Below are 27713 nucleotides of genomic sequence, written 5' to 3' on the forward strand. Positions count from 1 at the left end.
ACGGAAAAGAAGGTCTACTTGAAGTGAAATGCCCTCTTTCGAAAAAAGGGATAAAGTGTGAAGACGCCTACAGTGGCAGAAACTTCTGCTGCAGACTCACAGAAGAAGGTGCTTGGCTAAAGCGGGACCACGCCTATTTCTATCAGGTTCAAGGCCATAACTGGTGTGATTTTGTCATATGGACTGAACGAAAAGTGCCAAGAGAGCCTCCATATCTCCACGTTGAAAGGATAGAGTTCTGAGAAAATTTCTGGACTCTGGAAATGCTGCCAGGACACTTGCACTTCACAAAGCATGCACTTGCACCAGAGTTCCTGACAAGGTGCGTCAGATGGATTGGGCGGCTTTACACGTCTGGAAGTGTGCCCTTCAAAAAATTCAAAGATTGATTTTATGTCTGCACATGTGTAGAAGTAGAAGGCCTGAGTATCAAAATAAAAAATTTGAAGTAACACACCATACTTCGCTCACAATCACTTTCTTCTGGGGAGAACAGTCTTTTTCCAGGCGAGTTCTCAACGAGTACGTCCCTCATAATCATATCCTGGTTTTGGGATGTTAAACCCCCGATATTATCAAGTTCTCAATGAATACAATACAAAACTCAGTGACATCCATGGCAGTCTTGGCATAATCATGCGTGTATACACTGCTCAGTTATACTTTTCAAACCAATGCATGCAAGCATTCCTTTTTTTCCTTAGGCATCAGCAAATGGTGTCAAAGAGACTAGCTGCATTGTAAATAAAAAAATATACCAGCCCCTGGCTTGCATGTTCTGCTGAAAGCAATTACTTATGAAAGACAAGGGTAGTGTAACACATGCAAATAAACTCTTTCGTGATTTGTGACTAACGTTATGACAAATGGGGCTTGACGTGGCTTGTGAAAGCTCTCGTGGAAAGCCCGAGATGAATTATAACTATACAGGGCTTCTGTAGCACAATTCCTTGCAGCACGAGGGCAAATATACTTAGTGTGACAACAAGATTGACTGAAAAACATTGCACTACAATTTTTGGCTACAGTAAGTTCAACCAAACATGCAAACTTCTGTTACTACTTTGGCTGCAGCCACCAAATCAACATTCCCTAACTTTGTCAGCCCTGACCAATTTCATCCTTCCATCTTCAGACTTGGCCTCCTTTCGCAAACAATACTGGTGCTCTTGCAAGTCTTAATGGGCCTATTTGATCAAAGGGAGCCCTATAGTTGCTCAGGAGGCAACAAATTTCAAAAACTTGCTCCACAATGTCTATCATTGCGGTAGGAAAGGGTCTATCCAATATATGGAAGCTTTTAGCTCTTCCAATGATTCTTTCGACGTGCACCCTTGCAGAAGCAATGCGCCTGGTTTCATCAACTGCTTTTGCAGGCATCTGCTTTTCATGAGACTCTGTGACTTCTGCTGGCAAGTAAGGGAAGATGAAACCTTTATCAACCATTATTGCATCAGCTGGCTCCAGTTTGTCAAGAAGACCACTGCTCTCAAGGATCGCTTTGTCAGAGCTAGAGCCTCCCCAGAGGCGAGACACATACGTGATGTATCCATCTGGGGTACATCCAATAAGCGCCTTGTTGGTATTGTAATGTTTGTAAGGTGAGAATGTTTGGCGTTGTGCACTCAATGATGAAGGCCTCTGCACTCTCACCTCTATGGCATCGAGAACAAGATGGGTGTCAGGAATATTATAGAAGCACTTCGGTAGGTAAGGTCTTATGTCATCATGAGTTGGGAAGGGTGTTAAGTGCCGAAGCTCTTGCTGTAGGAAGTTAATCCACTACACTTTCAGACATTAGAAAATTCCTGGCCAGTTCTTGCCCTTGCATGCCTGTCCTGAGTCGAAGTAGAAAAGAGTTGTAGAAAAAGTCGTCTGCTAAAAGCTGCAGCAAGACAGTACGACTTTGCGAAGCTGCAGTCGTAATTGCCGTCGCTTAAGCTTAAGCGATTAAGCCCAATCGGGATCAAATTTCTGAACAGTGATTGACTCTTTCTGCAACTTGTGTACAGTAAATAATCATGGTAGAGAAATTCTACCCGGTCGGGCTCCACTGTGATCAAAATTGATAGTATGACACCCATATAGTAACACATATTTGTCTGGGAGGCCAACTTGTCTATATACACAGCTCTTACTAGAAAAGAAAGAAGAGATACATTGTTCAATGGCAGCCGATTAAGAGTATGTTGGCCCACACACTTTCAAGCACACTCAAGATGTGGCATGAAACTTGCGTCGCGCATTCATGCTTTTGCCAGTTTCGGTTTCTCAAGGTATGGTACAAAGCGCCACACGACGGGCATTTCTTGTATAAATTCCTGTAAACAATGTTTATACGTTCTCTGTAAATAAAGGGCAGTCCCCTCCCCGTTCCCGGCCTGCTTTGACGTACGCAGCGTGCGCTCCACCGCGAAGGCGCCTCCTTTGGTATCCGGTGGCAACACAACAAAGTGGCGATGAGATGAACAAAACGTAAGCATTCTTTGTAATTCGTCAGGATTTTCCGCCGATTTTCTACGCGGATAGCCACCTTTTTCGCCGCATTACGGGGCACCACCCCACTTCCACGCTGCACGGAATGCGGTAGGCCTACTGCGGCCACACCCTGCGCACATATTGCCAATGCTTGTTGGCACCAGTGACTCGCCAACGCATAGTGGTGACTGCGACTCTTCAGTGAAGTAAGTTTCTAGCATGACCTCCGCTATTGCTCCCTCCGCCGTTCTTACAAACTTCGGGTACTCCTCCCGTGCCTTGGGCTAAATTGCGCCATGTTTTTCAGACGTGCGTCGACGTCGCCGCTGGAGACACCGCCCAGCCTGCTCTCACAAAGAGTCTACTACTAAATGCACTGGGGGTTGAAGGCCTGGATGTCTACTGGACACTACAAGATGCCCAAGAACAGGCAGGGAATAGCGATGGGACTCGGGACGAAGGAAGATGAATACATCGCAGCGCTGCTCGAGAACCATTTCAAAGCTCCGAGCAACGAAATACTGGAGCGTCACTACTTCAAGATGCGCAAGCAGCTACTGGGGGAGTCAGTTACTGACTATGTTTCTGCTTTACAGACGATGGCAAGCCGATGCAACTTCGGGACATCCGTCAATTCCAGGGTTCGCGATCAGCTTTTCAGCGGAGTTACCACACAACAGGTGCGCAGACGACTTCTGCAGCTAGGTCACACTCTTACTTTACACCAAGCAATCCAAATTGCCAAAGAAGAGGAGCGTACCGAACTCGAAATGCAGGAGTTCGCAAACGCGCAAGTTGACAGGGTCGGATTTCAGGCGGGTACGCAAGATGGCCGCCAAAACACTTCAGCTTCCACTTCATCAAAACAAAAGAATCATGGCCGCCGGCCTCCCCGACAGAACTTGGGAGGAAGCCAACATGGCCGCAAGCAACATGACACCCGTCCCCATCTTTCATCGGATTATGCAAGACACCAGGATGGACCGCACCGATCTGAATCGTGTTTCTGCTATAGATGCGGATCGTCTGAACATTATGCAAATTTTTCAAACTGTCCTGCCCACAACCACACTTGTTCTGCCTGCGGGAAACGAGGCCACTTCCGAGCTGTCTGCCGCTCATCAAATATCAGAACTTCGCAACAAAACGTAGCCCAAGTGCGAGATACTGCAGTAACAAATACAGTTACTATTCTAAACGTTGATGAACGCTCCAGCCGTCCTTCGCCACTGAAGATTTTTGTTCAAGTTGGCTAAGTAAACATTCCTTTTCTCGTTGACACCGGTGTGACCGTCTCATTGCTGAACTTACAAGATTTCAAGCAGTACTTTCCGGGGACCCGACTTCTTGAATCCTACATTGTCCTTCAGGACTATTCAAAGAAATGCATTCCCAATGTCGGATACTTCTCCACAAAAGTTTGGTGCAACGATACCACTGCTACAGTCACATTTTACGTGACAAAAGAAGGTTCTTCACTTCTTGGTTTGGATGCCATTCGAAGCCTCCACATACATCGACGGCGCTACATCTTCCTGCTCACAAGATTAAAATACAGCAACCCCAAGAATTCCTGCTAATACTCTGTCCGAATTTCATCACCTTTTCACCCAGGAACTTGGCCTGGTGAAAGGCTACATGCACGAGGTGAAACAGCGCCCAGGTGTGCAGCCAGTAGTTGCCAAGCTTTGCAGATTACCATTCCTGCTTCGTCAACAAGTCTCCAATGAACTTTCTCGTCTTGAAAATTCAGGCGCCATCGAACGTGTTTCAGCATCAGATTGGGTCTCTCCACTGGTCGTGGTGAAGAAAAAGAACGGTTCCTTAAGACTGTGTGTGTACTTGCGTGAACCAAACAAAGCTATCGTGATTGATGGGTTTCCCTTGACCCACATCGAAGAACTTCTCCAGCAACTTACAGGTGCTGTTTACTTTTCAAAGCTAGATCTTGCATCAGCATATCATCAGGTTCACTTGTCAGAATCAAGTAGGGACTAAACCACTTGTGTAACGCATGACCATAGAGTTTGCTTCAGGCTTGCATCTGCCCCTGCTGTTTTTCAGAAAATGATGTCAGACATTTTGAAATGTTGTTCTGGAGTACTGTGCTACCTAGATTACATTTTGGTCTGGGGTCGAACGCGTGCTGAACATGATGTTAATTTGCAAGCAGTACTAGGCCGCATAAGTAAAACAGGGATGAAACTGAATGACAAATGTGTCTTTGCTGTCCAACAAATCCAATTTTCAGGACACAATGTCAGTGCCAGAGGATTGTCTCCTCTCGAGTCCAAAGTGCACGCTATTGTTAACCCCTTAACTGCTTTGGACGAGCAGAGCTCGTCCTAGCAGAATAGGTACTCCCTTCTAGCGTTCAGGACAAGAGGCGCTCTTCTACAGTTTAGATTGCGTGTAATCCACCAGATGGCAGCATTTACTTGACAATTTATTTTTCACCCGCGGAAAGAGCGCGGTTTTTGTATGAAACGATGGCTTGCGGTGGCGGCCACCCATGCATAGCTGGCTCGTCAACACGAAAAAGAAGCTTTTCATTTTCGTCATCTTCTTCGAGTGATGATGGTTCGGAAACAGATGTTTATCTTGTGTCCGGAAGTGAAGACAAGACAGCGATGGCGGTGAATTGAGCATCTCCTCTGGTGATGATGAAAACAGCTCGGAAGCGAACATCGCGAGTGCTCGCCAATGGATCCTGCGTGATGCAGACAATCCTCCCTGTGAAGCCTCCTTGCTTTCCATTCTTGGCCATTCCAGACAAGACTTTCAACTTATCATCGCCAGATGACCTTATGGAATATATTCAGCAGTTTCTTCAAAAGTGCTTCATTTGCTCTCGGAAGAAGAAAACAGGAAATAGTTGAGAAAGAAAACTCGCTTTTGGTGCAGGAGCTGCAGCAGGCCCCCTTGTGTTATTCCGTGTTTTGATTTGATTAAGTATGTGGTACAAATATTATTTCAACTTCGACTAAGTACTTTTTAGTACAATCAGATTCGAAATCAGCAATAAAAAAAATATGCACTTTTGGTTGGGAAATTTTCAAAAAAATAAAGCACTTAAGGGGTTAATGCACCTGCTCCAACAGATTGTAAATCCTTACATTCATTTCTTGGTCTCGCTCGCTATTACTCAAAGTTCATTGCCTATTATACTGACGTTGTTGAACCACTGCGCTTCATGTTGCGTAAAGGCCAAACATTTAATTGGTCGCATGAAGCCAATTCAGCATACAACAATAGCAAAGAAGTACTAGCTGAAAACCCAGTCATTCAACTCTTTGACGAGAAGCTTCCGATAGTCATAACGACTGATGCTTCCAACATAGGATTGGGTGCTGTGTTTCAACAACGCAAAGGTAACCAGTTGCTTCGAGAACCTTGTCACCTGCTGAACGCAGATATTCTACTGGTGAGCGTGAAGCCTTAGCATGCCTCTTTGCTTGTGAGAAATGGCATGTATACCTCTTGGGTAGACATTTTACATTACGCACTGATCATCAAGCACTTATGTTATTTTCTGCTGGATCAGAGGGCTGACGCCCCTTATGCATTTCACGTTGGTGTGCCAGACTTTTGTACTATAACTTCACTGTAGAGTACTGCAAAGGTTCTAATAATGTTGTAGTGGATGCACTTTCTCGTTTGCCTTTGCAACTTCCAGTCTCTCCAGACTTGGAAGAAGAGTTGGAAGAAGAGATAATCTCACTTGTCACTCCATGCATAAGTAAAGCTGATTTACAGGCAGCAACTGCTGAAGATACTACTTTGCAACAAGTGATTCCATACATCGCTAACGGCTGGCCAAAAAGAAATCTCTTCAGCCATAACTACTGCCCTACTTTGCAATCAGAAATGAGCTGTCCTTGTAGACAACTTACAGTTTTCCGCGCAGATAGAGTCAGCATTCCTGCTTCACTGTGCAATAAACTTGTACAGCTGGCTCATGAAAGTCACCCTGGAATTGTCAGGACTAAGCAGCGACTTAGAGAACGATACTGGTGACCTGGCTTGGATAGCCAAGTTGAACATGCAGTTCGCGACTGCATCGTATGCCAAACAGCAGATAAATCTGCTAAACCTGTTTTTGCGCCCTTACAGCCTGTCCCATGGCCAAATAAACCTTGGGAAAAGCTAGGCATGGACATTGTCGGTCCACTCCAACGTGCTCCTTTCGACTGCAGATTTGCAATTACATTAGTTGACTACCACTCTAAGTGGCCTGAGGTTTGCTTTACCCATGCAGTCACTTCTGAAGCGGTAATTACATTTCTGTCAGCACTTTTCAGTAGGGAAGACTTTCCAGAGGCAATCGTCACGGACAACGGTCCTCAGTTTAAGTCTCAAATATTTGAGAAGTTCCTCTCCGGCAGAGGCATACAGCATCTTTGCTCTTCGAACTACTATCTACAAGCTAACGGCCAAGTTGAACGATTCAACCGCATTTTGAAAGAGCAAATTCAGCTCACTCAACTTGAAAGCTGCCCACTGAAACAAGCTGTAACGGAGTACTTAGGCACGTATCGCTTTACGCCTCAAGCTACTACAGGCTTGTCGCCTGCACAACTTCGGCATAACCGCCAACCGCGTTCTCGAATTGACATTGCAGGGTTACACCCAAAGTCTCCCGCTCCTTCGCCAAGTTTGGATCCTGTAGAACACGTCCCTCAGTGCACCTCCTGGCAACACTGCTAGTTTGCGATAACAACAGTGCTCAGCGGCGTGGCCTTTTCTGAACAATGGATAAAACCGAGAAGAACAACTCGTTCCTTCCTACGTCCCAAGATACTAACCAGTTTCTGGCTGACATTATGGATCTGGTTATACCTCAGGATAGTCTACTGGTTACGCTCGACGTCGCCTCTCTCTACACAAATATTTCACATTCAGACGTCATTAAATCTGTTATTCAGGCAGATGAAATGTCAGCCCAGAACAGTTCGATTGATGGTAAAACTCTCGGTACACTTCTGAAGCTCATTCTGGAGATGAACAACTTCGAGTTCAATAGCACGCATTATGTCCGAATTAATGGAACCTCGATGGGAACATAAAGAGGCCCCAACAATGTCAATATTTCTTGGGCCACACTGAAATAAATTTTTTAACAGCACCCTATTCGACGCCTTTTTTTATCAAAAGCTCATCAATGACATCTTTTTCATTTGGTGCCACGGAGAAGAGATACTCGTAGATTTTATAAGTGCTTTCAACGCCCAAAAGAATATTTCATTCTCTCATTCATATTCAGCATGTACCATTAACTTCCTTGAGGGTTCAGTAAAAATATTGGACCACAAGCTCGTGACCTCAGTGTATAGAAAACTAACTGACAGACACCAATACCTCCCCTTTAGCAGCAGCCACGTCACGCACTGAAAGCTCGGCATACCAAAAACCAGTCCCTCCGGTTTAGGCGTATTGTGTGTCTGATCCAGCTGATTTTGCCTGCAGCTGTCAACAAGTAAGCAATGACCACACACGCTACATGGCAATACCGACCGTCTGTCATCAACGATGCTCGGCGGCGCGGCCTTTTCTGAACAATGGATAAAGCCAAGAACAACAACTGGTTCCTTCCTATGTCCCAAGATACCAATCAGTTTCTGGCTGACATTATGGATCTGGTTATGCCTCAGGATAGTCTACTGGTTACGCTCGACGTCGCCTCTCTCTACACAAATATTTCACATTCAGACGTCATTAAATCTGTTATTCAGGCATACGAAATATCAGCCCAGAAAAGTTCAACTGATGGTAAAACTTTCGGCACACTTCTGAAGCTCATTCTGGAGATGAACAACTTCAAGTTCAATAGCACGCACTATGTCCAAATTAATAGAACCTCGATGGGAACATAAATAGGCCCCAACAATGGCAATATTTTTTGGGGCACACTGAAATTGGACTTTTTAAGCAGCACCCTATTTCACCGCTTTTTTATTGAAGGTTCATAAACATCTTTTTCATTTGGTGCCACGAAGAAGAGATACTCGTAGATTCCATCAGTGCTTTCAAAAACGCCCACAAGAATATTTCATTCTCTCACTCATATTCGGCATCTACCATTACCTTCTTTGAGGGTTCAGTAAAAAATATTGGACCGCAAGCTTGTGACCTCAGTGTATAGGAAACCAACTGACCGACACCAGTACCTCCACTTTAGCAGCAATCACGTCAAACACTGCAATCTCGGCATACCATACCGCCAGTCCCTTTGGTTTAGGCATATTGTGTTTTAATCCGGCTGACTTCGCCCACAACTGTCAACAAGTAAGCAATGACCACACACGCCGGATGGCAAAAATACTCACCATCTGTCATCAACGAAGCTATTAAGAATGCTGAAAAGCAGGATTGCCACCACCGAATAGAAAACCTGAAATCGTAATCTGTAAATTATGGGAGAGCACGCGCGCCCATTTCCTTATGCTGGCGCGATCACGGACTGGTGGCGGGAGCCAAGAGGCCACTTGGAGAGGAGCACCGTCGCCCCTTTCCTGGCAACCCCCTCTTTTCCACTGCACCGCGCGCTAATCCTCGCTTCCCGGCTCACGGGAAAAGATACTCTCGCCCCCTGCGAGGGAAACAACCCTCGCAGGGGGGAGGGAGACGGGAGGTGAATAAAACAGCCGACCGGGCAGGGAAACAGCCTCTCTTGCTCTGCTGACCTGTGGGAACGACACACACATCACATCATCACCCAAGGACCCGCGAGCCGACCATCGACGAAAAAGTAAGCGTTACCCTTTGTTTTCTACTAGAGTGGACTATCCCTCTACGCGACATTTATGAGTTATCACTAGTGCAGCAATAAAGTGTTGTCTGCTGTTCTAGCCTGCTGCCTTATTCGCCCGAACCCATTGTAGCTGCGATCACTCGCGTTATGGGAAGGGGACGTTGACACATGCACGGTACAACTGTGTGCGGCTGGAACCGGAGCTAGGCTTCTGCACCAGCCTTGCACAGAGCGGACGCCTTCAAAATACCACCCCCAATCTCATCCTAACATATTCAGCTTCTCCCCCTAACGTAAACCATATCCTTGGAAGGCACCATAACATTCTCCTTGAAAGTGACAAATTATGATGTGTCTTCCCTGAACACCCATGCATTGTCTACAGACGAGCCAGGAACATTAAGAGATATTGTATCATCATCTAAAGTCAACATTCCTAAATTCACAGGCAGCGGCCCCTGCAACAAGCCTAGGTGCAAACTCTGTCCAATGATGAACAAAGTATCTGCCATCCCCAGTACCGCGCTTTCATTTTCTTATCAGATAAGCGGTAATTTCTACTGTGACAGCGCAAACATCACTACCTTCTTGAATGCACCTTAAACCATACCCAGTACATTGGTCGAACTGAGACTGCATTCAGGATTAGAATCAACAACCACAGAGCACATGTAAAGGCCCTACCGCACCTTCCTCTCTTTAAGCATGTCAATAATCTCGGCCAACCCCTTCCACACATTCTCACTTATAGAGTACTTCAGACCAATTTCAAAACACATTATGACCAGGAGGCTCGTGAATCCTACATCATCCACAAGTTTAAGTGTGTCTGGTGGCATAAATGAAAGCACAGGCCAAATATCGTGCTTGCCCTGCTACAAAGCTAAAACATCCAATTTCGCAGGCAAATAAGTGACTGATTTCCGAAAACTTCCCACGTATATTCGGGATGCAGAATTTTATGAATCCACACCCAGATGCCCTTTGAACCTGGTCAACTGCACTACCCCTGTCTTTCTAGGTGAATGCATATTCTTATCATTGCCGTAGTGTGATTTTGGGTACAGGTATCGGAGGCCACATCTGCCCTTCAGTAATATTTTATTCATTCTATTTTCATTCCTGTTTGTCAGTGTACAGTACTTACGGCTTCAAACACGACACCAAAATTTTTAGTATAATGACTTATTTGCAATTGCTCCAGATAACCACGTCATGTTGTGATGAATCTGGTCCCTCAAAACAATGTAGGCTCTGATCTACGCGTTCGAGTCGAAATTACGCCGATATGACCCAGATTGAAGACTGTAGAAACGAAAACATGTACATTACTTAGCCCTAAATTGTCCTATTACAATCCATGAGTACTGTACATGGTCCTTTGTGTACAGATGATGTAATCTTTCACGTTCGCTTGAACATTGGTTGTGGTTTTATTTAGCGCTCATCGGAATCTGCAAGCTGACATGCAACTTTGTCAACAGAGTGACGAAGTCAGTGGATGTGAGAACGAGTGGAAAACTATGCACCTTGCTCTTGTCAGCAATGCTGCTGCACACCACACGGTGTCCCGTTTTTATGTGCGAAGCGAACGACCCGGAGCATTCGAAGGAACTTTGCAAAATACTTTTGAGGAAGTTGCACCAACCTTTGCTGGGCAACTGGACTAGCAATTCAATGCCACGGTTGAACAGCTTTTAAAGCTGGTTCAAAAACCACTGTCAAGAAACGTTTTGAGGCTGTGAGGCGAGTTAACGGTCTTCATGTAGCTGTGTAAAAAGACAAGAAAATGACATAGGAGAGCACTGAGTAGGTATTAAATCAGTTACCTTTGTGTCTTTTGTCCTGATTTCATGCTCACAGTCAGGGAAGTTTCTAAGTGGCTCGAATCCGCTTCAATGAGAGGGTCGCACAGATGTTAAGGATTAAGTCGTGGCTGTAGTATGTGATACTTTATTGTTTGTGTACTATAAACAATGTATGGAGGAAGAAAAAGGTTTCAGCTTAATTGACGTTAAATAAACAGTGGCAGCTGGAATTTTTGAAGTAGTCTTTTCTGAATGAAAGATTAAATCTGAAGGGACAAACTAAGAGCCAAAGAAAGAATTTTGATGCATTAGGCAAGGTTTTCAGTTTACCGAAAACCAACGCACACCGGCCGATATCTACAATTCAACTCGAACCACCCCACCACCCACAAAGCATCGGTTGTCACGACGCTATTGACACACGCAAAGGTCATCTGCAACTCTAAAAAGGAGCAAACAAAGGAGAAGAAGCGGTCACTACCTACCTCTTGAACGGGTACTGTAATAAAACAGTAGAACACCGAAACCAGACAAGCAGACCAAATAACCAAGCGACAAAACGCCGTCTCTCCAAGAACCAGTGATTGCGAACCCCGACAGGAGAGACTGCACTCCTTTCTCCCCATGGAAAGAAGTTGGTTGGGTGAGGCAGCCTGGACACTGAACTTGACCAAATAAAACGTGTGTTGTATTGTACATGTGCGTGTAATAAAGTTTTTTCCATTATATCCTTACTCACGTGTAGACCTCAATTATTAAACCTCAACTACTTAATCAGTTATTATGGATAACAGTACAAAATGCTTTCATAGCAATACGAAACGCTCTCGCAGAACACAGCGAGAAGCTGGGCCATCGCATCAACTTTGACAACACCTAGGTCACCAAAACGGAAGGTAGCCCAGCAAAAGACAATATCTGAATTCCTGCCATATACAAATGACACCGGGAAGCATCAACCGGTTGCCGGGGAGCGCTGCCGAGCATGTATGTACACGGCCTTCGAAATCAATGGAGAAGGCAACGCATTGACAAGCGTGGCGGGGAGAACGACGGTGGAAAGGGACACATCTGCTAAAGAGCACTCGCTTCGTAGCCGGCCGGAGGGTCACCCCCTGAGGAAGAGGTCGAATGGGCCTCGAAACGTAGGGCCGTTTTTTTTAAATTAAGAACTAAAAAAACTAAACTTGGCTGGGGAGTCTTTTCTTATAATTTTACTCAGCCAGATAGAGATCTGTCAAATACATTTACCTTTAAATAAGGCAAGGTTTAACACCTCCAGATCAGTTAATTATGATCATCTAGGACACCAGCAGAAAATGCCCATGATTACTTCTTTCGTGAAATGCAATTGGTGCATGAAGTTGCATCTCAGGCAATGCAACACCGAAAATTCCACCGTAGCTGCCGGTACCCACTATCAAGAGCAGTAATTAACTGATATGTAAGCTAAGTGGAATTGAAAAGATTTCACACGTCATTAGGAAGACGCGTGCGCTCAAGCATCAAAGCTGCACTGTGCAGCGCATGTGATACCCCAGGTACTTGCGGCACCCATTCCCTCCGGTGGCGCCACATGATGGCATGTGTAACTAGCCCCACCATGACGGTTTTAGAGCATACGACAGGCCGTACCGTGTGCGTTTCCAATCTAGTGACCATGGCTCTAGTCTCCAAAAACTAAATATGCAGGAGGGCGAACCATATCTAGACAGAAGAAAAAAGAAAAAGAAAAAAAAAAGAAAGAGAAAAGCAGCTTAAGGTGGCCTAGTCTCTACTTCCAAGCATGGTCGTGGTGGTACAGTCAAATCTCGTTACTACGAACACCGGATTAACGAATTTTTCAAAATTACGAATATTTTGAAAATCCCCGCCAGACTGCCTATATTTTCAATGTAAAAATATTTCAGAACAACGAATTTCAAATTAACGCATATTTCAGAATAACGTACATAATTTATTTGCTCGCCTATACTCAAGGAACATCAGTATTACGAATTTATTAAAAAGTGACGGCACCGCAACTCTCGTGGGGCACAGCATACGCCGTTTTTTCATGCCCGCCTCGAAAACGGTAGCTATCATCATCGTCGTATTCAGAGCCAACTGCTAGCGCCACCACACAAACATGGTTTGATGTACGGCAGGCCTAGCCAGCCCTAGCGGCCTCGTCAACCTTGTTGTTCGTGTCACGCTCGCGCGAAGTTTGCCGTGTGTTGTCGGTTTTCTTCACATCTTTCTGCAGCTTTTTGGGTGACTCGACGATGCCTATAGCAGGTGCAGGCGCTAAGAAGAAGCGCAAGCAGTTTTCCCTGCAGGAAAAGGTGGATTTGTTCAAGGAAATTGACGCTGGCAAAAAGCAAATCGACCTTTGCAGAGAGCGTGGCATTGCCCCATCGACCCTCGCGACCATTTTGAAAGACCGAGAAAAGGTTCTGAAGCTTCACAGAGAGTCGCAACTTGCGCCTACGAGGAAACGATTACGCCTGGGGAATTTTCAAGATGTCGACCAAGCTGTGCTGACCAGGTTTAAAGATGCCAGGCTGCAAAACGTCCCAGTGTCTGGCCCAATGCTTCAAGAAAAAGCCCGCGAGTTCGCCGACGCACTTGAAGTAACTGGGTTCGATGCAAGTTCGGGTTGGCTTTTTCGTTTTCGCCAGAGGAACGGCATAACCTGGCAGGTAGTGTCAGGTGAAGAAAAGGCTGCGGACAAAGAGGGTGCAGATTCCTGGTGGAATGATCGTTTCCGAGGGATTGCAGAGTCGTACTCTGAGGACGACATTTTCAACGCGGACGAGACTGCGTGCTTTTACCAGCTTCTGCCGGATGGGACGATGCACTTCAAAGGTCAGCAGTGTAAAGGAGGCAAGAAGTCGTATCTCCGCGTGACGGTTTTGCTCTGCTGCAATGCATCGGGCACAAAGAAGATCAAGCCGCTGGTCATCGGGAAGTATGCAAAGCCCCGCTGCTTGAAGAACGTCGTATCGCTACCATACGACTATCGTGCGAACAAGCGCGCCTGGATGACAAGAGAATTGTTTTCGGAGTGGCTCCTCAAACTCGACGATCAAATGAGGAAAGAAAACAGAAAAATTCTTTTGATCGTCAACAACTGCTCAGCACACGTTCGCCTGGAGTTTCTGCCTCCGAACAACACTTCCTTGCTGCAACCCCTTGACCAAGGAATCATAAAAAGTGTTAAGGTGGAATTTCGCAAGCGCCTTGTGCAGCGGTTGATCATCAATCTCTGCTTAAAGCAGCGGACATCGATCAACGTTCGTCAAGCGGTGGAAATGCTAACGGGAGCTTGGTGGAACGTGAAAATGTCCACAATCAGCAACTGCTGGCGAAAAGCAGGCCTAAGAAAAGCGCCTGAGCAGCTTGAAGACGACCTGGAAGAGAACCACAGCACCCCAGGAGACCTGTTGACTGAGGTTGAGGTTGAGGAACTGCTGCCCGACGTCTCATCCTTCGATGACTACGTAGAGAGCGACTGTGCAGCGCTAACGTCGGCGGACTTGACGACCGAGGAGATCGTCAATAGCGTTCACGACGTCTCCAGTGACGACGACGACCCGAAGGATGAGGAATCTACGACACCGAACACCGAGGCCGATGAGTCCGTAACGCACTCGGATGTTTTAGTGCATATGGACAAAGTCCGCACTTACATTGGTCGGTGCAGTGATGTGCCCGATGAGGTGCTACGTCAAGTGGAAGGTGTGGAGGCGTACTTAATCAGCCGTTTGTGCTCCGCGCGTCAAAAATAAATCACTGATTTCTTCAAATAAATAACTTTTGAAGTGAGCGTAAAATTTTCGAGGTTGATTTTTTGCGTTTGCTTGACGGCGCACATGGCAACTGTCAAGGTACGTCATGTTCACTCCTTGGTTTAACCACGGGCCTACAATCGAAGTTTTTCATTACAACAATATTTCAAAATAACGAACGATTTGCGGCGGTCCCGCATAATTCGTTATATCGAGATTTGACTGTATAACCTTATTAAAACAGAACCTAGCAACTTGCTGGTCTGTGCTCGGACCACCTAGGATGCAGCTTGGAGATCTTGTTTCTTTGCTGCCCTCCTGAGCTCGCTGGATAGACTACATTTGGTCCTGGACATCAGGGTTGTATAGCACGGTTGTTGTGTCGTGCGACCCCTGGTGCCATGCTGAGACACCAGTGCTGTTGTGCTTTCTATTCATGCTACTGGGGGGAGCTGGGTCTCTGCCATGCCTCTGTGCTACCACCAATCCGGCGTGGTCATGCCGGTCATGTGACCCGTGCCTCGCTGACCAATAGCCTTTCTTCTCTCTCCTTAAAACCGCCTGCAATAAACGCGGGAGAGCAGTCTTCCGTCAGCCTCGCCGAAGCTTGGTCTCTGCGTCGTCACTCCGCGCGCCCTCCCGTCGTTCGGCCTCTCCGTCGGCCCGCCGCGGGTTACGCCGCGCTCCTGTCCTACACAACAACGGTCAGCCACCGTGCCCAGAGGTACTCTGAAGAGACTGCTTCCGAGTCTTGTGTTTCACGCAATCGCATAGCATGTGCTGTAGAGTGGCTCTTTCTGCTTGACATATATCACATGTGTCATTTGCGTATTTTTCAACCCCATACATGGTTACCGGTGTCAGCCAAAGTGCCAGTCAGGCAAACGAAACCACCCGACCGCAGACAAGACTTGCAAAGCTAGGTACAAGAAATGGTGCATAGTCAAGCAAAGACAATGGCTGTGCTAACAACAATGGCTCCGGAAAGTCGACGAAGATGACTATCACCACTACCAGCAAGATCCAATAATGCTTCCTGTAAGCCAGACGAATAGCAAGGAACAAAAAGCATTTATTCAGCAATGCAGCCGGGTATATAAGGAAGCCAGCAATAGACGAGAAAACCTGGATCAGGGGGCACTGCTGTGCGTTTCTGAAAAGCACCCCCTTTTACGGAAATCTCGTTATGTGGTCGTGTACGGCGCTCTGCCGCCGGTTTGTTTACATTGTGGCTGCGTGCGTTCTGTCTCGCTGCATGCGCGCGCGTGCTTTTTCTCTCTCTCCCCCTCTCGTTTTGTGCTTGGGCGACGCGTTCGCTCTCGAAGGCACCCGTGCATGCGTTCTTCTCTCACGTTGTGCTGAGCAGTAAGATTATCGGAAGTAAGATTATCGGAAGTAAGATTATCGGAGAGCACCAGTGCAGATACGCAATGGCGGTCACTATGTTAAGTATTTCGCGGTATGCGCAGTACCACGACGGGTTTTCACATCAGCTGGTGTTTCAGTCTGCTCTTTCCTGAAGGTACTGAATGGATGCGACGATATGGAAGGAGTAACCTTTATTGCCGCATGCGTAGGGACCACTCGATCTGCCGTATGACAATGATCAAAATAAGGCGCGCAACATAAATGTTTATTTGAATCTGCGCACAGCTTGGCGCTTGCTTTGCCTGTGCATTTCCCTTGAATATGCGGTTTCACAGTTCAATTCACGGCTTATAATCTTCCCAAGGCTGACGCGGCACTGCGCGGCATAAGAATGGTGCGTACAGACTTGTGGAATGACGTGGCTTTCTTTGCAACTTGGAAACGCAATCACCGGTAGCACGCGCTCCGCCGAAAATGCGCGCGCGGCAGCACACAATCACTTCCGCGGGCGAGCGGACGACCTTCGAGGTTTTCAGCGGCCTACCAGGGGAGCATTCGGCGCTGGCGCCGCACGCAAACTTTACGTTGCCTTGTCTATAAGCGGTGGGAGCGTAGCACATGCGCGTTGGTTGACGTGCAAGCATGACTTTGCACTCCATTACATCTTCCCTCTTTTGGGGCAAAATAAAGAGAAAAAAAAAAAACCAAGTGTTACAGGACATTTTTGTTTGCAAACATGGATAGCTTTGCTATTGGTTATATTCGGGCAGTGGGTAACGTTGCGGCTCTCACCGTGTGCGCTCACTTCTTCGAAGAAGGCCTTGAGTTGCGTCTGTTGGTGCTGCTTGAGTTTCTGCGGGGACTCACGGGCAGGTGCCACGACTTATCTGGTCCTAAGATGTTCTCTTGTGTGGCATAGCTGCTGCCCATTGTCTGTAGCCACTGCATACGATCGCGCTAGCCTGACAGGACCAACCCTTATGGCTGGAGCCCACATTCTGCTGTGCGTGTCATATACGGACACTCGGTTCCCGCTATGAAGGTCTGGCTGACTCCGTGTCGTTCTGTTGTAGTAGCAACGCTGTTTATGTCGTATTTCTTGCAGTCGCTGATGAACGGTTTCTGTCGGGACCATCTTTGGCTCCAAGTGACAGTTGAGGACCGGGAGTTGGCTTCTGGTGCGACGTCCCACGAGCCTTTGAGCTGGCGATTGTAGCCATTCATCCCTCAGAGTGTTTCGCCATTCCAGCAACGCATTGTAATATTCAAGGGTGGAAAACGGCCATTTGTTTAGCAGATGCTTAGCTTCCTGAACAGCACATTCTGCTAAGCCGTTGCCGCGCAGGTGGTACAGGCTAGGAGTGATGTGGTTGATGTTAAATTTACTCGTGAAAGTGTGGAAGGCTGCACTGTTGAAAGGTGGGCCGTTGTCACTGCTCAACTTTTGCTGGAATGCCATGCGTCACAAAGATTTCTGCACTTGCATTGATTACAGCAGCCGCGGTGGCACAATTAAGCTGGCGAACTTCAAAGAAAAATGAGTAAGAATCTACCACTATCAGGTATTCATTGCGTTCGTGGTGAAAAAGATCCACCCCAACAACTTGCCATGGTACAGTTGGTAGCTGGAGGCTGAGCATGGAAAGGTTTGTTGCATGGCAGAGGCTAACTGCCATGCCCATTTCTGACACCATGTAAGCCTAATGAGTAGGAAGGAACAAAAAGCATTTATTCAGCAATGCAGCCGAGGAGGCTAACAATAAGCAGTGGGAGCGTTGCACATGCGCGTTGGTTGACATGCAAGCATGACTCTCCGCTCCATTACACTTTCAAAGAAAGCAATATAAGTTATTGCGGCAAAAGAACTTCCTCTCCAATGGAGCACTTCGCTTGAACGAAATGAAAGTGACTGTCAGAGAGGAGGCTCCCGCATGAGGCTGACTTCATAGAAAAAAAAAAATTCCATTCCTCTAGCCGAATGAAACGGTCAAGGACTTGCATGTGGGGAGAGAAAGAAGGCGTGTTTGGGAGAGAGTGCTAAGCGATCTGCTTCATTTGGGTAAGCACCAGAGAGAGTAGTGACCCCTTGGCAGGTCACCAGGTGTCACAAGCAAAATGTGTGTTTATGTAGGCGATGTCTGTAGATGTCTGTCTGTATGTGCACTATGAAAGTCAAGGTCTCACAGGTGCAATACCAATGGTCGCGTTTATTGTCACACATTATTCGGTGCTTCAAGAAGTATGCTTTGCTGGGCTGGATCGGGATTGTCTGGCGCCTGGAACAGCTACACAGGCGAGCGAATTAGCCCGTTCATGCCAGACAATCCAGCGTCTCCAGGAATCCAGGAAGGATTAATGCATTGACTGAGGTGTACCCTAAAAATGGGGTACATGAGAAAGAGCCATGGTAGGGGCTAGTTGACTGTATATAGTTGAATCTTGCAGCACGTCACTAAGATAAACACAAGAAAATTACGCAGGGAGAAGCACGAGTGAACAAGACGAGCAAAAATTTAGTACAAGCAACAATATTCGCAGGACAACACAGGTACCGGAGAAGCACAAAATTTGTGCTTTTCCCGTTCGCTTGTGTGTCCCGAGTCGCTTGTATGTGTGTGTGTGTCTTATTAGGATGCTGCGAAATTCAACTACACAAGAGAAGCAAAGTAACTGGTTTCGCAGGGTGACTAGGGAATATAAGGTGGCACGGGAAGCAGACAAAAGTGTGTGGGTGCACATTCAAAGGTGTGCGTGATAGCGGTGGTCATCTATCATTAATTGGGCATGGTTTCCTTAAGCGGTCAAAGCAGTTAGCTTTAAACATTTTTGAAGTGCTTTGCATCAAGTGCGGGGAGAGTCTGAATTCATGAATTCCAAATACAGCAAAGCTCACCCAGGTGAGCAAGCAAACGCTATGGGAGACCAGCGCTGGATAGGTGGCGCGCCGAAAAAATGCGCCTGGCGGGAAGTCGCGGCATAAGTCCGCCGCTCGATCCTACGACATTTGTTGCAGCTCGCATATGTTTCGGCTGTGCGCGTCGTTTCGCTTCGGTTCAAGCTTCTGAGAGAGAGAAAATAAAACATTAACGAGGTTCTGCGAATGCTCACTCAGCTAGCACCATCAAACGAAAGAATACTGAAGAAAATTTGCAAAGCTTTATATATTTTTTGCAGTGTGCCGCGGCGAGCGCGCCTGCGTAAACCCGCTAGCGTGGTTCCCGGGTTCTCGGTCCCGTGCTTGTTTAAGTTGTCGACAGCTGTGGCGCCAGTTGTGCTCCACTATGGTTTTAGTAAAATAACATGGCCTGAGGACCACTTCCGCAGAAAGGCACTTGAAAACGGGGCGAAGCTGTGCAAGGCGAAATACGTGTACGATGTGGAAGAGACGGTGTCGTGCCGTGACAGCGATTCTCAAGTTGCAGCGAAATGCCACTCGCAAGTACACCAAGCCAGCTACGATGTCACACTTCAGGTAAGCGAGCATTTGATGCTAGATCGGTTATTACCGCGTGTTCCTGTCGTGTTTCTTTACGGCGCGTGTAGTTGTGTAAAATAAGCGCGAAGCTGTACGCAGTAAATCGCACAGTTGGTTTAATCGTACAGCGAGTTGACTTCCGTGTGTGATCGCAACGCTGGCACTACATGTTTTCATTTCGAACGAAAACTTGTGCACATTTACTTAATGCAGTTTTTATGTGTTCGCCTCTAGCTGTCGCCTCAGCGCCTGATAAGTGGGGCCACCTGTTCCTGCAAGGTCGGCTGCGACGGCGCCTGCAAGCACGTCGCAGCCGTAGCACTCGAGCTCAATAACTTAGCCGACGCAACGTCGTCAACTCAAGTGCTCCCATGCTGGTCGTCTTCACTGTTGTATAAAACAATGAAACACACGAAATTCGCTTTAGACCCCAGCCCGACGCCGCCAGAGAGGACCGAACTTACCCCGCTCGCCTGACAGCTTTATCCAACGTTGCCTCCGTTCTTGCTCATATGGTTTCGCAGGAAAGACGTAGAAAGATTTATCACCTCTCATTCCTATGTAGTTATGACACTTATATACGCTGCAGTAACCGTCGGCCTCCTTTTTTTGTTCGGCGTTCAGTGCCCGCACCGCCTTCGCTAGTAGCCATCCTTGTGCGTGTCGTCCGCGGGAGCGGCTGAGAAGTGCGCGCTTTGACCGCCAGGGCGGCACGGAAACTCCAGCGTTGGTTCCCTATGCTGGATGTTGTGATTGGGCCGGCATTCTCCGAAATGGAGATGGGGGAACATCCTGCAGAGGTGTGCATTCCTCAGTGGCAACCATGCCGCACGTGTTCTCCCATGCATTACATCGACCCTGCCGATAAAACATAGCCATTGTCTTGCTGGCTTTCCCTTGCACTGGAATCTTCATGGAAAGCAGCGTGCTTCGGAAGAAAAAGGGTGAGCAAAGACAATGAGGCCAGCATGTGATCAGCGGGCTGCCCCGCATGCTGTCACGGCTCTGATCGGATTGTGCCGCACGAGCACTGCGGGCCCCTTGCCCTCTTGCAATCTGCCGTCCCCCAATGGAGGAGGAGGCCGGTCTTGAAGAACCAGAGACAAGGCTCGGCGGCCTTATCAGTTGACATTTGGAGATATTTCTGTAATCACTTTACGGACTATACATATTGTAAATACAGTTGTTTTAAACGAAAAGTGGTGCTGAATTTCGGGCCCTACACTCTAAGGTCTCCTAACCTTTGGTGGCTTCCGCGTCCACATACCCAGTCCCCCAGTCGCAACACAGTGGACAACACATGCAGAGGCAGCGGGTAGAGTGCTGCCACCAAAAATAGTTCTTGTGGAAAGGGCCATGAGCAGGTGAAGAAGCTCGACAATTTCGACCTGAGCATGTTGCGAAGGGTGGTGCACAGCTTTTTCTCAGAGAGGGAAAATTCCAACTATTGCCATGGCGAGTGTTTCAAAGAGGATGAGACGCTACCGGCTGTGTCCACAGCATCAACGAAGAACGAGATGGGTCGCCTGCCACTGCCATTGATGCAAGCCTGTCGGGCCTACCAGCAGCATGCGATGTTCCGAAAGATAACAGCTGCGTCAGAAACCAAAGACAGACACCGCTGGCACATCAATCACCGGAACACACAGATGAACTTTTTGTCTTTGTCCCGATTTCACGCTATAACCATTGTCATGACTATCCCTACATTGAGCTCTGGAGAATTGTGAGACTTTTGCTTGTCCTTAGCCACAGTCAGGCAAATGTAGAAAGAGGATTTAGTGTCAACCAGAAAGTCTGTGCAGAAAACTTTAGAAGCATGTCATATTTTTCACAACGCATTATCCTCAACATTCCAATAATAAAAAGAGTTGAGAACATTCATTTCAGCTTCAAGGAATCGTTAGCGCTCGTCTTCGTGTACCTTTTGTCTTTGTCCTGATTTCGCGCTATAACAATTGTCATGACCTACCAACTAGCCCAAGCTGCCACCCTTCTGAATCGTTAGCATGCATATCTGGAAGCTCAGAAAAGAAGCGAGCTTGTTGGGGTGCAACTTTCTACTCAAGAAACAGTTTGCACTTTGCTCGTTCAGCGCGCCTCTCTAAGTGGCTGCATTCCAGCTTCTGCTAGCTCCATCACAAATTGTAAAGTTCTGTTCAGTCACTAATGCAGTGTACGACTGTAGTACCCAGCCAAAGTGTACTTTTTTCTTTGTCAGTTAGGTGTGTAACTGAGCCACAGTGTTCAACGCAGACACCGTTTGCCATGTTCCTTCGATAATGGACATGTTCCTGAGCAACCGTGTTCAAGGTGAACAAAGTGTCTAGCATACTGCTGCATCGTGACAAAACAGCTAGTTTTATCAAAGCAAAAGTTGGGGCATCACTTTATGTGGGCAAGCTGTACGACGTAGTGTCTGTTGTGTGCATGGATAGTAGTGTGAAATACAGCCATTGTTTGTGTACAGCTGGTGCTGGTGACTTCTGCAAACATGTTTCAGCTTTGCTGTGGCACATGTTGGACATTCATATGATGGGCCATTTATTCATACCCGACACGATCTCATGTACATCAAGGCCGAGAAGATCGTGCCCTATCAACTTTGATAAGTGGAAGCTCCAAGTCGCAAACCTTCTGCAAACTTGAGTTTACCAAGCACATTCCTAGAAAGTTACCAAAGCAACAAGCAGAGTCATTTGATAGCACAAAGGTTCTAGTGACACCCTCTGCTCTGAAGACCCATTGAGCTAGCTTTAAAGCAAGTGGGTTCCGCACCATGCTCGCAGACAATATTGAAGAAAGAAATTGTTGTCCAGATGAAATCTGCCACCCTAGTGCGACACGTAATGAAGTCACATGAGGAACCTGAAGTTCGGGAAGACATGTCATGCTCATTGTCCATGGAAGAAGCCGATGAACTGAAGAAAATGACCAGGAGGCAAAATACACCATTGTGGCACGAAGAACAAAAGAAAAGACTCGCAGCATCTCGCTTTGGTGAAATAGTGCTAAGAAAATCAGCCGCAGATGAAAAATTTATCATTTGTAGCGAAAACAAGCAATCATACTACGCAGTACATGAGGTCAGGCCAGGAAAACGAAGTAAATGCCATTGCCAAGTACAAGGAACCCCATGATGTAAATGTCTAGAGTTCCGTCCTGATCATCACAAAGGCAGCACGTCCCTTTTTTTCTCTCGTTCTCCAGTTTTCGTTTTCTCTAGTTAGGTTCACACACACCAGTGCGTCTTTTCTTTTTTTTTTCCTTAGACATGAACAGCACCTCACGTGCAGCCCTTTTCAGGGCTATCAAGTATTAAAAGAAGATGTAGTTCCCTCCGTCTTCTCGTTTTTTTTTCTCTGCTTTTTTTATGACATCGCAACCTGCGGTGCCCCACCATCATTACTGATCGCGGACAATTTACCCGAGGGTTTTCCACCTGGATATGCCCTTGGCGACATCGCCGACCACACCAAAGCATGCAACCTTCTGCTCAAAAAAGCAGCGCACCTCCTCCAAACAGGAAAGACTGAAACAAGACAACTCAGACCGCCTCGCACATCGCCTGCGGCCTCGGCACGAACCCGAGCATGAAAACTGAAGGCGCCCACGAGCCTCCTCCGTGAAAACCCGGCGCCCAGCACCCAAACCTCACGTCTCCGCACGCGGGGGACTGGGAAATTCTCCACGCCACGAGTGCACCAGGCCGCAAGAAGCAAGGCCCCTCAAGGGAAATACAAGCAACAAACAGTCGCAGCCATCTTGCAGCCCACTCCTTCCCCGAGCCAACTCAAAAGCAAGCAGGATCCTCCAGCTAAGCAGCCACCAGAACCGGCAGACAGCGCTGAGGAATTCAACAGCCCAAGGAACACTTTTTTGAGCGCACAAATGTTCATTTGTGCGCTCAAAAAAGTGTGAATTACCAACATGCCCAAGCATACGCTCTTTCAAGCCCAAGAAAGGAGCAAAAACCAGAATCACCTTCCCCCCCACTGCAAGAGAGTGAAAGCATGGGCGGCAGCTGCAGCAGCTCCCCCACCTCCTCGTCCTCATGGGAGCATGCAATGCCACCCTCGTTCCCCACCACTCTCTCCTCCACGAGCACAGAGAGCAGTCCAAAGGAGGGAGCTCAGCCAGCGCCTCCTAGAATTTTTCAAGGCCTCTTCACTCCCTTCGTTTCCATGTCTGATGTCACCACACGTAGTCCGACGAACTGGTGGGCATGGTGAGGACCGGTTGGGGAATGCAGGGTCGGTGACTCCCTTCGTTAGGGCGAGCCTGTTAGAACTTGTTTGGGCCTGGCACAGCGAGGTGCTACGCTGCACAAGAATTTGGAAATAGTGCTGGTGGACGTGCTTTGGAGATCTGTGCAAGTCTTGACCCTGTCTGTGTTATTTGGAGTGCAAGCAGTAAAGTTTGGTGACGTGAAATTACCAGGAAGTTCACAGGATGGGCCACTGCTGCATGCCGAACTGTTGTGCAAATTATGAAGGTGGACCAAAGGTCCACTTGTTCTCCTTCCCTAAAGATGACCGCAGGATAAAATGGAAACACGCTATTTGTCAGGAAGATGTCGACATCGACACTCTGCATGATCCGAAGGTAAGAATTTAAAATTTGCACCAAGAAACCTTCGCATAAAGCGAATTCTGTGTCACAGACCTGTGTTGGTGCAGTAGATTACTCAGTAGCGTCACTCTAGATCTCAATCCTCGCTAATTATAACGTTCTAGAAAGTAATTCAGGCAGAAAAACATATCTAAAATGCTGCTAAAATATTTTAAAACATTCTTTTTGCTTTTCAATATCGCAGGTCTGCGAACTTCATTTCAAAGCAGAGTATTTGAGGACTTCCACTACTTACACTGATAGCAGCGGAAAGACTAGAGAAGTTCCGATGAGCCTTACTCGACTAACCAAAGATGCAGTGTCGACGATGTTTCCGAACAGCCCCGCTTACCTATCCGACTGTGCTTCGGTTCACGAGGAGCCTGACGCAAAATGGAAGCGCCATGAGGCAGACCAGCTACAAAAGGTCATTCAGATGTCGCTTTTTTCGCACGAAGGGGAGGAACGCAAATATAAGGTGGCATCTTTCGAGCAGCTTGTGTCACAACTTTAGGAACTTAAGTTGTCCGACTATTTGATAGTGAGCAGCACGGAAGCTGCTTTTATGTTTCTGCATATTCAGAGCAACACAATACCTCCAGATGTTGAACGTGCTGTGGTTGTTTCTGATGCGTAGCATATTTCTGCCTACTGGAAAAAGATGAAGCTGTACATTGCTGATGTTCCCATTCCACAGCACCAAAGGCAGCTTCTTTGCAGCGTGGTGAAGCACCTCTTAATTGACAATGAAGATTTGGACATTTGTTGCGAAGGACACCATCCAGACAGTGCTTCACAACATTTTGTGGGCAGCCACGAACACTTTACTGAAAAACTACGTCCAAATGAAAACCGACAAGTTAACAGCGGCAAAGAAGGGCGAAACACTGAAGAGAAAACTGAAGACGCTTACTTAAGCTACCTTTAACAGCTGGAAGATTCGCCTCAAAATAAATAGATGATGTAGTCTGCATGAAATATATTTGATCGTACTTTATTTCTTTTTATTCAAGGAAATCAAAAGACACCACACCATATTCTGACATGCTTCTAACACTACAGCTTTCAGGCACAAAAATCAAAGCTTCCTTCAGCATGTTTTACAGCGAAAGCTGTTATGAGATCACTACAGCGGCCGTTTTTGGCGCCGTAGTTGTCCGCCACCGCCGCCGGTGTCTGCAACCACTATCGCTCGAAATAAGAAGAAAAAGTCACAGTTTCGCCGCAAGGGCGAAGCAATGAATGCGATAGCAAGGAACTAATGCTATACGAAGTGATGCTCGCCAATGGATACTCTCAGTTTGAACATCGCTTCTGCTGCAAAGGCGGCCGAAGCAGCGAAGGAAACTAGCGTGCTTCAAGTGTCGAGCTGTGACACTTGATAGTTCGCGCTCATCTTCTGTTTGTTCGTTTAGCGGCGTCCCTTGAGATCGAGTGACTTTCGTACGCTCCGTAACATGAGCGCGGACATCACGGTGAAAGCGTGAAACATCCCTCTTCCCCTCACCACGAGAAAACTGCGCGAGGAGACAGCGGAAGCGCAAGCTTCTCCCATGCGCAAATATAAGAAGCGAGCGAGCTCGCCGATGACTTTTAAATGCACCCGTCGGGCTTCTAGCACCATCTCGCTGGTAATGAAGAAACGCTTATTATCGCCTGCTGTCTCCGAGTCCGTCCAGCGCTAAAGGGTGTGTATATAACGCTCGCCGTTAGCTACGTGGAGGATCTGCGTTTCGTGGCGTAGTGGATAACGCCGCTCGCTGCGGAACAAGAGGTCCCTGGTTCGATTCCGCGCTTCGGAAGCATTTTTCTGAATTATTTTTCTTTGGGGCTTTTATATATATATACATACTTATACATATACGGTGCATGACGGCGGCGACGGCGACGGCAAAATCCAGCCGAGACTGTCCATATAATTGCTATCGCAATAAAAAAAAACGAAATAAGAAAAAAAATTCCAGGATGGAACGAGGTTCGAACCTGGGCCCTCTGCGTGGGAGCCCAGTATTCAACCTCTGTGCCATGCCGGTGCTTGAAACTGCTTTGCAAAAAGACCCTATACAGGCTTCACGTCGGGAAGGAACCACATTAACATATGCAATATAGCGTGGTAGAAGAGTAAAATAAGCACCAAGTGTCACGCAACGGCAATTCTGTAACCAGGCGTCACACAATGCGAATTGCGCAACGAGAAGGTTGTTGAATGCTTCCAACCCGTTACAAAGGGCTCCGCCATAATTGTTCATCATCATCGGGCACAGCCTCAACAAAGTGCGCATAATGCCTTACATGCATTTAGCAGGTACCACGGCTCTCTGTAGAATGACGAAAAATGGCATAGTGCCAGCTTCCCTACTTCTGAAAAATTAGTGATTTATAGCGTAGAGGGTTCCTTGCAAGTGCACTTGTATTGGTTGCCAAGGAAGCCCATAAGTGCATGATCCATTTCCTCGGGGTTTTAGTAAAGTTCTTCGGCCCCCTCCCCTCTCCCTCCCACGTCAACGTATGTTATACAGCATGACGGGAGAGAGAAATAGTGACCGGGCGTCACCCAATGTAAATTGCATAAATGGTGGGCCGTTTAAAGCTTCCCACTCATTACAAAAGGCTGAGCCATAATTCTTCATAGTCATCAGTCGTCGCGTCAACAAAGTGCAGATAACGCCTTACAGATGTGTAGCTGGTGCCTCGCTTCCCCGCAGAATGACGAATAATGGCTTACTAGGTGCTTCCCAACTTCACAAAAATTGTGATTTATGGCGTAGTGGGTACCTTGCTAGTGTACTTGTATTAGTAGCACCAAGAGAGTTTACAACGGGGCCTAGAAACGCCGCTCTTTCAGCTTTCACTATGACTGTGCTGCGGTTTCAGCGCAGGCCTGGCGTTTTTTGTTTGACATACCTTGCCCTCGAGTTTACATCTGCACGCCTGAGTGAAAAGTACATATATGTACTTTCACATATATGTACTTTACGCAATAACCGAGCGAGGATACCCAGATGAATATAGCCGGCTGACTTGGTTGTCAAAGCTCTCTTGCATTCTGTGAGGGCAAGACTTAGCCAACGCACCTTTAACGGAGGAGAGAGGTGGACGAAATCTTAAAGAAATTTCGACAACATGCGAAGGGGCTGTCCTTCACGCATGAGCTACCTACTAACGAGAAAATTCAGTTTTTAGATTTGAGCCTCACTCTGACGGAAGAGCACATCTGTTGGGCCTACTGGCCTCGTTCGTGCAAAGAGCTGATGCCCTATGATGCTGCCCAATCTAAAGTAGTTAAAAGAGGAATTGCTTTTATGTGCTTGGAAGGTGCGTTGGCTAAGTCTTGCCCTCACAGAATGCAAGAGAGCTTTGACAACCAGGTCAGCCGGCTACATTCATCTGGGTATCCTTGCTCGGTCGTTGCAGCAGCGGCTGAATCCCTGCTTCAAAAGATTAAAGGGAAA

General features: G+C 47.2%; 2 protein-coding genes across 2 annotated transcripts in view; one reads left to right on the forward strand and one right to left on the reverse strand.

The window, feature by feature from the left end:
- Window positions 1-499: 499 nt before the first annotated feature.
- LOC125757377 (uncharacterized) lies at window positions 500-2699 on the reverse strand. Its single transcript, XM_049412930.1, has 2 exons — window positions 2655-2699; window positions 500-1782 (listed from the first exon to the last, which is right to left on the reverse strand). The coding sequence occupies exons 1-2, from the start codon at window positions 2697-2699 to the stop codon at window positions 1132-1134; spliced, it is 696 nt and encodes a 231-aa protein (XP_049268887.1). The 3' UTR covers window positions 500-1131.
- Window positions 2700-2873: 174 nt separating this feature from the next.
- LOC125757378 (tigger transposable element-derived protein 6-like) overlaps window positions 2874-27713 on the forward strand; it is a 39945-nt gene continuing 15105 nt past the window's right edge. Inside the window, exons 1-2 of the mRNA XM_049412931.1 lie at window positions 2874-3043; window positions 13283-14757. Of these exons, the coding sequence (XP_049268888.1) occupies window positions 2874-3043; window positions 13283-14757 (1645 nt within the window). The remainder of the gene's footprint in view (window positions 3044-13282; window positions 14758-27713) is intronic.

The sequence above is a fragment of the Rhipicephalus sanguineus genome, chromosome 2 (assembly GCF_013339695.2).
Source record: "Rhipicephalus sanguineus isolate Rsan-2018 chromosome 2, BIME_Rsan_1.4, whole genome shotgun sequence".
In the NCBI taxonomy this organism is placed as follows: Eukaryota; Metazoa; Arthropoda; class Arachnida; order Ixodida; family Ixodidae; genus Rhipicephalus; species Rhipicephalus sanguineus.